We start from the raw sequence: 11,823 nt of genomic DNA, 5'->3' as shown, positions 1-11,823 counted from the left end.
ATGAAACAATTATCAGCTATAGCAGCAGATCAGACAGATCATTGACTTATTACAGAAACAGATAACAGAAAAATGGATCAAGATGATCAAAGATTGAATTTTCATTTAGACAATACTAAGTCGTTCAATGAAGAAATGCGTAGAAGGGGGAACGTTTCTAAAAGCTCTATCCACTGTTATGGACAAAACTTGAATCATATTGCTAAATTTTTATTGAAATAAGCTTGATAGTACATGAAATTTTTCTAAACGTACAAAAATATTTCATAAGCTGAATGTTTACCGATGAAAATGCAGCAAATGCCATTGATTATACCATATTTAAATGCAGAAGAGAACGCCGATTAACGTGTGCGATTTAACAGCTCTGCATTTATTCCACTATTGATAATGAACAGCAGAAATGTAAAACGTCGGTAAAAGGTGATAATCGCTCGCATTCTAAATTTAAAAAAAAAAATAGTGCAACCCTGTAAATGATGAAGTTTTAGATATCGCTCCTACAATTAAGTTGGTTATTGTTACATTAAACTGATCAAGTTACAGAAATGACAGTGGGAATTGCGACGGTAGTAGTGTAAAAAGGTAATAATATACCGGTATTTTGACTTCCTGGTGTCTGCAAAATTTTAAATTACAACAAAAAATCCCCGGCTTATTAAAAATCATTCATGTTAGTTTATTTTGAATATATATTATAAGTATTGTACTAGTTGTGCAACATAAAACCTCAGGGGTGATCAAAATGTTTGTGGATACGTGTGTTACCTAATTTATTGACCTATCGTCACAACGTAAGACAAGACAAATTCTGACAGTAATATCTCTGTAACTGTTTACTAAGTCTAAAAAATGGAATATATGACAAACATATACATATTACAAAAATCGAGTCATAATCGGAAGTATTGTTCTCCCATAGTTACCAACGATTGCTAAAATCAAATGAAAATTGTACCAGCGATCAATATCGCCAGCCTTGAAAGATAAGTGTTATCATTCTTCATAAGTCAAGAAGTGTCTTGCCGCCGTAAGAAACACGTTTGCGGTTTAACTAATTTCTAAATAACGACATTTTCATATTAAACTATTCGACTGTATGAGTCATGTAGAAGCACTGTTGTACAGGAACAAGTTATTGCAACAGTTTCAATTATGGTGTGCCAGGGGACCTTAAACGCCTCTCATTCGACGTATCTAAGTATAACATCAGCGTTGTTTGTGTCGTCTGCTTGTTGTAAAAAGTATTTCTATACGTCCATACGTAAGATCAAGCAGCATGACATGCATGGTGTGTATATGGTAATCTTGGTTCTATATATTTTGTTGTTATTTATATTCCAATTATCATATAGCAGTCTCGGAATGTCCGGTAACACCAGATTTCAACGTTTAAATTAAGGATTTGGAAATAACCGCAGATTTGTTCACACGCCCATAGTTTAAGTCGACATAAATTATTTTGTTGGTGTCAACCTTAAAAATGTTTTCTTTAGACGGGTACTTTTCTAAAGGGCGTGTAATTTTGTAATCAAATGTGTAAATTGAGCAAAGAATGATAAATGCTTGTATGAAATTAATCTCGACTCAGTAGAATTTTCATGAATATCATATGTTAAAAAAGAAATAGGAAGCATCTTACCGCGATATTTTTTTACCAACCCTCGTACATTACCTCCGTATAAAAGAGGTTGACCTGGAGGGGACAGACATTTCCATTCGCTTGATGCTTCTTATATATTTGTATGATATGACATTTGTGCGCTAGAGAAGACAGAGCTTATATTTGAGTACCACGTGTCAGCCCGCAAGGTATGTTTTATTTTATTTCTATAATTTATTTAAAATTTCGAAAACATTAGTGGTACATGTTTTCATAATTTTTAACCGATAAATGAATTTTATTTATACGCGTTGAAGAAAAATAACTTACGCTTTTATTTCAAATATAGGATACAAGTTTGAAACTTTAAACAGATCTTATAAATGCATAAAATACGTTTTTAGATATAATTAACTTCTTATTTACATTCAATGTATTCATTCAAAAAGGCAGATTTATCTTTTAAGGTGAAGAAGATCTTTCTTTATTATTATTTTTTTTTCTATTTTGTTTTCTCCATCTGGTACCACTACTGTTTAAGTTGATACGACTTTTAAAAAATGGTTTTCAATACCGGCAACAGAAATGATAATGTTCAGTTCTTATACTATAATGAAAAAATAAGGTTGTACATAAAATTACTTATTTAGGTGTTACATTATCAGCAAATGGAAGCTATTATCAAACTTAAAGAATATTAAACGACAAAAACATTGTTTCACTAAATTCTCTTTTTGATGTAGTTTATTTTGATGTTACTAAAAAGAACACTTTTTGAATCAATGGTTTTACCAATACATGTATTGCCATATGGATGTGAAATCTGGGTATTTCATCACATAGACATAGAGCGCGTTTATCAAACAGATTTTAGGAGTTCGTAATATTGTCGTTTATAGGGAACTTGGTAATTTTGACTTCTCCTTTGAAAAACGTAATGATAAAATTAGCTAAATATATTAACTTATCATTTGAAAAAAAAAGAAATACTGTCTTGTTCCTGTTAAGAATTTTCTTTTTTAATGAAAAAAAAAAAACAATGTTTTTCCCTGTTATTTTTTTGCAATTCTATGTCAAATTCATCATTATACTTTTTTGTACTTATTATTTATGTTTTGCACATATATTTATTTACAAAATTAATGAATGTACTTCTATGTACAATGTTAAATTATAAACCGCCATTCATAAAACTTGGCAATGAACGTGTAAAATGTTTATGCCAATAAACTATTTGACTTTGACTTTTGTTTTGAGCAGAGCAAAGCCGATATTGATAAACAACTTAAATTAAAAAAAAAATCAAAAAGATTAAACTTACGTCAATTTATTCATTTTACTGATCACCAAATAGCGTTTTTAATTTCTGATTTTTTTAATAACAATATCATCGCGTCTTTCATTGAAAATTGTTGTTTTTTTTTTTAATTATTGATTCACTTATTATTTAATATTTTCTACGTGATCAAAATCTGTGTTTAATGACAAAGACTGTTTAAAACTTTATTTTGACGTTGAATGCAATAACAATTTATGATACGATATATGTATTAAAGGGATATTCAGGCAAAATAATGACAAAAGTATTAAAATGATCTAATGCACTCAAATCACGCTAGAATGACATTTATTAAAGCTTCAGAATGAATTTCTGTTTAAATTCTATATATGTTTGGTTTAAAGCGTAAATATATCTATATATGTTGAACAAAATGTGGACGCCAATAGAATCACCGAATAGTTTGAAAATAAGTCAGGTGACTTGAACAAACCATTGAAGTTACAATAACAGACAGTGTTGATATTGTATGATTGAAACAAGTCTAAGTCATTCATTTGACATGTTTTTTTAACGTTTCCAGAGTTCACTGTGATAACTTTTGTGAAATTCTAGCGCTCTAACCTGACCCACACGGGTCAAGTTAGAAAACCACAATTTTATTCTTTATATGAAGAAAAGTTTTGTTTCTTTGGCTGTCTAATACATTCATTTTGAGAGCGTTTACAGAATAATGAATGAAATATTCAAAACTAAGAAATGAAAATTTTGCCTGTGTCTCCCTTTAAAGGCCAATTATGCCTCAGAAACGCTTACCATTTTATTTCTAAAAAAAGCTAATTATGTTTTTGGTGTCTTGCTACAATTTCAATATAGTAATCATTTGTCATACAAAATAGATAAATACAGAATCCCTAAAGAAAGCCCAACACGGCAAAATTGAAAATGTTGCAGGCTCGGTTTGATTGAGCCTGTTCATGGACGGTACTGGAAAGTGCAAGTTACCGTCCACGCCCCCTAGCACCGGCTTAAGTAGAATTCAACATTTAAACGTGAAATAGTAAAATTTTGAATTTAGAAACATCCGTAGATGTGTTCATACGGCGGTTATCATGGAACCTTCAATGTGACACTTTCGTGCCATTCCATGAAAAGCGGCGTATGGTCCCCAAGTAATAAAAAGCGTGTGCCCTAAACGAGAAAACAATGGGCGGAACTAAATAAAATGGAATTTTGAAAGGGGATCAGAGGTTATGAAGCCTGCGTATCACAGATAAGACGTCAAAAGACAAATTTAAAAAGCAGGCAACATATCCTAAGGGTGATTCAACATTATTCAAGTAGGAATATTGGAACCACCCAAATAGGAAATGCCGAAAAGTTGAAACTAAAAATACCACAAGCACAACAATAATGTCGTGCTGAACGATCTTCAAGGATCGAAAATATAACATCATTGATTAAATGTACGGGGAGACTTTTTACAGCCGCCACACGGCACAAATAACACGGATGTGACCATAAAATAGATAAATACAGAATCCCTAAAGAAAGCCCAACACGGCAAAATTGAAAATGTTAAGCCTGAAAAGCAATATACATATGGGTGTTAGCCATTAGTAAGTTACTTTTCAATAGGAACAGAAAGCACGCTGAACACGGGACCGAAAAGCAATATCAGAACACTTCTTTCCATATACAAAACTGCTCTTGATGGCATTTGGAAACATTTTAATATCATATCATTAGTATGGTGTAACATTTACATCTTCTAGAATTGTTTGTTTTAATTATTAAAAAACAAGCGATAATTCTTTTTATATATAAAATAAATAATACAATTGCCATTTAACGTTGACTTTTTATTATTACCAATTAAAAGAAAAATTGTTTGTTTGTTGTGTAAGATGTTATTTTATTTCATCTCGTGAACTTCAAAAATAGTCTTCTCTTATACCGTTTTTAAACCTCACAAAAATAAACAAATATCCTCTGAGTCATAAAAATACTTATAACAAACTACCAATTACCAATTTCTCCGCGGGTGACCGACTATTTATCCCACATAATTTCTGAATCAGTGGCTAAGTTGGAATCAGTATCTTAAATCAATTGTCACAAAGAAATTACACCTTGCCCGAGGGTTAAATAAACCAGCCTTCGATTAATTTTATCGATTTTATCGATAGGTTCCCTTTTGAGCTTACAGGACAGACATTTCATAACATAATACCCATTTCATGTCTTGCAGGATGAAGAGTTTATCAAAAGTGACAATTAAAAAGGAACATGAATATACACTTGACATTGAGGCTGGCGATAAGCCGCTAGGTGCATGCAGGGGTATAATAAATATCAGGTTTCGAGGCAATGGCAAAGAGGGTGACGAAGAAGAGTTTGCTGTAGCTCACTTTCCTGACAACTTTGAAAGAGGTTTTACTACTACATTCGATGTGGTTGAACCAAAGGTAAATGTTTGCTGTGCTGAAGTATTATCACTGGTTGTTATCACCCGAAGTAGATGTCGATGTTGCCAAAGTTTTTATAGATTTGGTTCTCCAAGGAGAACAATACTGGTTTCTACATTTTTATATATTTTATCCGTTCAATTTCTTTGAAGTGGGTAAAAAACGTGTCTTACAATGTTAAAAAGTTGTTGAAATGAAAGCAATATCTGCGCTGAATGTTATGATGACGTATCAAAACCAGTTTTGTGTGTATCAAAATAGTTTTGTGTTCATGTCTCACAATACCAAAGCGCCATTATAAACTAATTCGTCTCTCAGCTCTCCAAAATCCACGGGCCATAATAGGAGAGATAAATAAACCAAGTTATTACAATTAACCCGTCACCACACTGCAAATTCAATGCGACGGTTTTTGATTTGGGCTCAAAAAAATAAGCGAAGATTAACTGTTCATCTTGCAGTACAGTGCTATTTCGTGCGTGATCTTCAAACTGTCCTGGGGCAAGGAAGCTTTTACATGGGTAAAATGATCATTCAAAAAGTCAAAGCACCCGCTCTTCTCTAGGATGGGGATACAAATGACTTGCGCATCAATTCATTTGTAATTTGAATGTTTATATAGAATTATAATTATCTTATAAGTGGCAAAGACATAGTTCTGCTTCCACAGTCTAAATGCGATAGGAAAAACTTTAACCCTCCTTTAAAGACACTGAGAATGGTTCAAACATGAATTTGTTTGACCTTATAAATTTGTCTGATGTTGATAGTGGTAGACATTTTGTATATAATCTTATGTTATCAAAATCGACTTTGCAGATTGACGTGATTGATGAGATCGAGATCCGTGGTGGTACAATGATTGGTGAGAAAGGGTGGAAAATTGACAGAATTACAACAACTAACAAAAAAACAGGAGCAAAATCGGTATTTCCAGTATTCACCAACATAAAATGTGATCAAACTTACAAGAACAAACGATGTATCACTGCCACAAAAGAGTTCAAATAAAGGTATTTTCTACTTACTTGGTTAATGTATTAATAAAGAAATTGCATTTCCAAAACTATTGTAAAGTTGTATAACTGATGCATTTATTTTCTCCCACTTATCGCCCTTTTTATTCACTTTGAAATTAGGTATGATTAACCTAACCCTTTGTTGACTTAAAATACTTGTGTCGGGTTTCGTTTGTCATTTAAGATGTTTCTGAAGGACACTATTCGGACAGTCGACAAATGTTTATGAAAGTGCCGCTTTCCTGACGCTTTAATGACGACGTTTTTAGTAAATACACGTCGCAACTACAAACCTTCAAACTTGATTGCACAAAAATCCAATGTTCAAATGATGTGAAATTTTAGCATGACGTTTTTTGAGTTTTACGCCAAGCTCAAGTTCCATTTTTGTATCAAACACTTTTGGTGTATTATAGATGTCAACGAACGTCGCGTTCTTTGAGCTGCGCCGCTGTAGCGTTTCCATGGTTATTTAAGGCGACATAGGACGGTATTGATAGCCATTAAATCAATCATATTTTGCAACATCAATTTTACATACAGCAGATATAAATTTGATGAGGAAAACATTAAATTCATCAGGATTGTAAACAAATTCCGTGTAATTCTGGATCATCCCTCGTTCTATGCTTTACACACCAAGAAATGCAACAGCATCGATCCTTTTAAGTCGCAAAACTACAGCATTCCTTTTGTATATAGGTACATGTATGGTTAACCCATTTCAACAAATTGGTATATTTATTATAGCTAAAGTTATACTTAAATAGGTGTCATTTTATTGCAAATCTGCACATATTGTTCTATAACACATGCACAAAGTTCATACAATCATAATCAGGAGTGACGTTGCTGACGCAGTAACATTATTTTACGGCTGATTGTGTAATTCGAAGATGTATATTTCAAGATAATACTAAACTACAAACAAAAGACATGATCCTATATTACAACCATTGTCCCAAATTATATTCTTTTTTTTTTTTTATTTTTTTGTTTTTTTTTTGTTTTTTTTTTTTTTAATTTTTTTTATTTTCTTTTTTGTTTATTATTGTTTTTATTTTTTTTTATTTTGATTGATTATTTTTTTTTTTTTATTTCTTTTTATTTCATTTTCGGTTTTTTTTTTTTATTGATTTCTTTTGTTGTTTATTTTTTTTTTATTCTGAGCGCCCTTTGTTGTTCTGTTTTTACTTTCTTTTTTTTTCAATATTTTTGGTCTTTTTTTTTTATTCCGATTTTTTTTTTTTGTGTTCTTTTTGTTTTTTTTTTTTAATGTTTGTTGTTGTAGTTTTTTTTTTTTTTTTTTTTTTCTATTGTATTTATGTTTTTTCTGTTTTTTTTTTTGCCCCTCCATTGCACCACCCCCTCCCCCTTATAGCCTTTGAGAAACTTCACTGAGGACTTAATATTTGAAAATTTTCACTTGAAGAAAGATTTATGTGAAAAAGGCTAAGAAATGGTCTATCCTCAGAATTAAAATGAAAATCGATATGAAGTGTTATTCTCGGTTTGATATTGGCAAAAGGTGTTTAAACGCTTTCCAGTTTTAGAACATTTTGCACAATAAAATGATAATTCTGTAAAAACGGAGTGAGCGAATGATTTGAATGTTGCACACAAGTTATTGGTTAAGATAAAAGTATAAATTTCTCGAAGTACGTTTCCATTCTCGACAGGCCCAAACGCCTAGTTAAGTCCTTCTAAAATAAGGGCTTGCGGTCTGAGCCCTTCTTGTATTGTATCGTATTGTTTTGTATTGTATGGTTTCGTTTTGCATTGTATTGGGTCACTAGCATTTCTTATTTGACACCTGTACTGGTTAGCTTCAGGAAGCGGACTTGAGTGAAAAAGTATAAGTTGCTGAAACTTCTTTTACAATCAAGACTGAAGAAATATGCTTTGGTAAACTTGTTACTTTGAAATATTATCATGCACTGCAAATAAATAGCATATTTACTTAATAGCTTTGAGATGACGACTGTTTTGCAAAATTACGCCTTGGGGATAATGAACAATAATTTGAATAATTTCAGAGGAAAGAAAACGTGAACTCAATGAGATGCGAAAGCTCTATGAACTGACAGGGGAAAGACTACAAGGCTGTCCTCCTCTCGTAAAACAACTTCCACTAAATGAAGCATTTTCGTTTGCAACGCAAGCATTTGGAATAGGCGGAAAATTACTCTCACTAAAAGCAGTAGCAAAATGGGATGAACTTACATCTGGGCAGTTTGAATCATTTGAAGATATGGAGAAAGTATTTGGAACGGTTTTCCCGAAACCATCAAACTTACGAAGGTAAATATTTATCTTATATATCTATATTATAGTTAGATGGTAAAGGAAAATAGTTCAGCATTCTTTATCTTTTCTTTACGTGTATTTTTAATTATAAAGAAACAAGGATGGACCATAAGCAAATATAAAACATGTGGTGCTGAGCTGTTTTTCAATTTGAATATTTGATTTGGATGGAAGATAAAATATATTCGATATATTAAAAGAAGAAGCATGGTTGAACATAAAACTGGACAAATCAGAACGATATAAATAGAAAATGTATGTGGTTTTTTTAATAAAAAATTCAATACATGTATTGATTGTTCTGACTTTTTTTCCTGAAGGAAAAAGTTTTAAACATTTTCAAGTTTTATAGTGATAAAACAACTCACGCATATTACATTATTGTATTAATCAATTTATATTTGAAAAAAAAAATGTGACTATGTTAAACGTTACCGCTGAAGCACGCTCGTTCAAATGATACTGTTTTGGCAAAAATTGCGGCTTCGAGTATTTTTGATGTAACGGGAGTTTTAGTGAGCAATCATTCTTGTTCTTGTTAGGCTTGCTCTTGCTTATTTTTACAATAAACCACAAAACAAAATATGAAATAGTTATCGATCTGTCAAAATGTGTATACTCTATGTATATAACCTTAAATGTGTAAAGAAAATTCTTTATCATTCAAAGTATCTACAAAATATTATATTATACATGCATTTGAGGAAGAAACAGAGCTATTTAAATTTAAAAAGTAGATCTACACGATGTTAAAGGTTATTGTTTAAATTTATGAAAAAGAAGAAAGAAAACGTAATATTGATGGTATGACATTGTCGACAAGGACGCAACGACGGTATATTTATAGATGAAAAGATATGAAATTATTTCATGTTTTGATATTTATTTTTAGATGGAAAGACGATAAATTATTTGGAATGCAGCGTCTGATGGGTGTAAATCCTGACGTTATTCACCTCTGCACGAAGATTCCCTCAAAACTTCCCGTCAACAATGAAATGCTGAAGCCTTTTCTAGAAATGAGTTTGGAGGATGCCTTAACAAAGAATCGTATCTTCATAATAGATTATGAGATAATGGATGGTTTACCAATAAAGTCGGGCTTTACCATGACCAGTCCCATTGCGCTTTTTTATCAACAAAATGATGGTACTCTTAAACCGATCGCTATCCAACTATTTCAGAAGCCAGGTGTCGATAACCCTGTGTTTCTGCCGAGTGATCCTGAATATACATGGGTTCTAGCTAAGATGTGGTTCAACGTCGCAGATGACCAACTATCAACGAATCCGTCACACATCTTGGATTTACTCATTTGAAGATGGAAGGAGTCGTTGCGATAACACACAGGCAAATGTACAAAAACACATCCGATCTATAAGCTACTGATGCCCCATTTCCTTTACCTTATTGGCATAAACTGGACGGGAATTCCATTGCTACTAGGCAAGAACGGATATATTTGTAGAGCTGCTGAATATTGGAAGAGATGGAGCGACTGAACTGACCAAGCGGAAAAATAAAAGCTTGGCGATTGGATGTTGACGGTACACTGCCGAATGACATAAAAGAACGCGGTTTAGATGGCTCTTCTTGTTTGCCCGATTTTTACTACCGAGACGATGCGATGGAGATTTACAACGCAATTTTAAAATATGTACAGAAATACATTAATCTTTACTACGCCTCGGATAAGGAAGTTCTGAATGACGAAGAGCTTCAGCAATGGAGGAAGGAAATGGTTGCTCCAGTTGATGAACAAGGTCTTGGTATGCTCGTGTATTTGGAAAAGATGACAAATTTACTGAGAAAAAATCAAGTTTGCCTACATTGACAAGTATCATTTTTACGTGCAGTGCTTAAACACGCAGCTGTCAACTTCCGGCAGTATGAGGAATACGCCTTCCCACCAAATTTCGATAACCTTACGGGAATTCCACCAAAAACAAAAGACAAACTGAAAGAGGAGAATCTTAATGCAACATCTTCCACAAAAAGTAACAACGTACGACACACGCTGGTTATAACAGACACACTGAGCACTGACAACACGCATGCGCTAGGGAACTTTGAAGTTCAGTATATAACTGATGTCAAAGCGCTTAAGATTCTTGATGAGTTCAAAGCAGACCTTGCAAAAATAGCGCAAGTAAACAAAGAGAAAAACAATAAGGACAGAAAAATTGAAAAGTACTGGGCTCTTAATCCAAAGCGTGTCCCAAATTCTATTGCTATTTAGTTGCTATAAAGTAGCATGCAAATATTCTAGGAAAAATATTAATTAGAACTATTATAACCATGTGAATTATTGCTAGTACAAATGTACATGTATTTTGTCATAACTGAGCACACATGGACAGAATGATTCAAACTACTAGTATTACATTAGTTGTGTGAAACTTGAAACTTTGAATATATCCTTGAAGTTTGTTCTAAACGATAATATATTGGGGTTTTTTTTTTGGTTTGGGTTTGGTGTTGTTGTTGTTTTGTTGTTGTTGTTGTTGATGGAGAATCACAAATTAATTTAGAGAAACAGGATTGACACTTTAACTTGAAATGAAGGGACATTTTGCCCATCCAAGTTTAATGGTCCGTGAATAACTTGACATATTGCCATAATTGGGTTTAACTTTATTAGTCCCTTACCGGTTTAACCGGAGGGGACTTTAGGATTACCCTTCGTCCGTCTGTCTGTCTGTCCGTCTGTCTGTCTGTCAGTCCGTCACTCCGTCCGTCCACAAAACTGGATCCCGCGATAACGCAAAAAGAACTGAAAATATTTTTATGAAACTTGATACATGGATAGATAGCAGTATGGAAATTATGCACGACTTTTTCTTTTCTTCCTATGTTGAAAATTATGGTTGCTATGGCAACAAAAAGTCTGAAAATATGGCAAATTTAACACATAAACTTGATCCAGTGATAAAAATAAAAGTACTGAAAATATTTTTATGAAACTTGAAATATGAGTTGATGGCAGTCTGGAGATTATGCACATCTTTTTCTTTTCTTCCTATGTTGAAAATTCTGGTTGCTATGGAAACAAATAACCTGAATTTCAAGATTTCTGATTTAAATTTTTTAGCTTTTTCACTATAAGTTCTTTATTTCTTAAGGTGTTTACTTCAAACTTTAAATATA

General features: G+C 32.5%; 1 protein-coding gene across 1 annotated transcript; it reads left to right on the top strand.

Annotated features, from left to right (window-relative positions):
* The first annotated feature begins 1,656 nt into the window (after positions 1-1,656).
* LOC132759087 (arachidonate 12-lipoxygenase, 12R-type-like) lies at positions 1,657-10,915 on the top strand. The gene is made up of 7 exons (XM_060750812.1): positions 1,657-1,812; positions 5,134-5,350; positions 6,170-6,363; positions 8,406-8,670; positions 9,569-9,967; positions 10,189-10,495; positions 10,565-10,915. Exons 4-7 carry the CDS (start codon positions 8,432-8,434, stop codon positions 10,913-10,915), a joined length of 1,296 nt encoding a protein of 431 aa, XP_060606795.1. The 5' UTR covers positions 1,657-1,812; positions 5,134-5,350; positions 6,170-6,363; positions 8,406-8,431.
* The last annotated feature ends 908 nt before the right edge of the window (positions 10,916-11,823 follow it).

Source organism: Ruditapes philippinarum, unplaced genomic scaffold, assembly GCF_026571515.1.
Source record: "Ruditapes philippinarum isolate M1 unplaced genomic scaffold, ASM2657151v2 ctg1887_1_1_1_1, whole genome shotgun sequence".
Taxonomy (NCBI): Eukaryota; Metazoa; Mollusca; class Bivalvia; order Venerida; family Veneridae; genus Ruditapes; species Ruditapes philippinarum.
The sequence above is the reverse complement of the archived record's forward strand: the minus strand, read 5'-3'. Positions and strand labels throughout refer to the sequence as shown.

Coding starts and splice junctions, on each gene's coding strand:
- LOC132759087 (XM_060750812.1), top strand. CDS start 8,432: ATGCGAAAGCTCTATGAACTGACAGGGGAAAGACTACAAGGCTGTCCT. Junction 8,671..9,568: donor AAACCATCAAACTTACGAAG/GTAAATATTTAT, acceptor ATTTATTTTTAG/ATGGAAAGACGATAAATTAT. Junction 9,968..10,188: donor GACCAACTATCAACGAATCC/GTCACACATCTT, acceptor GAACTGACCAAG/CGGAAAAATAAAAGCTTGGC.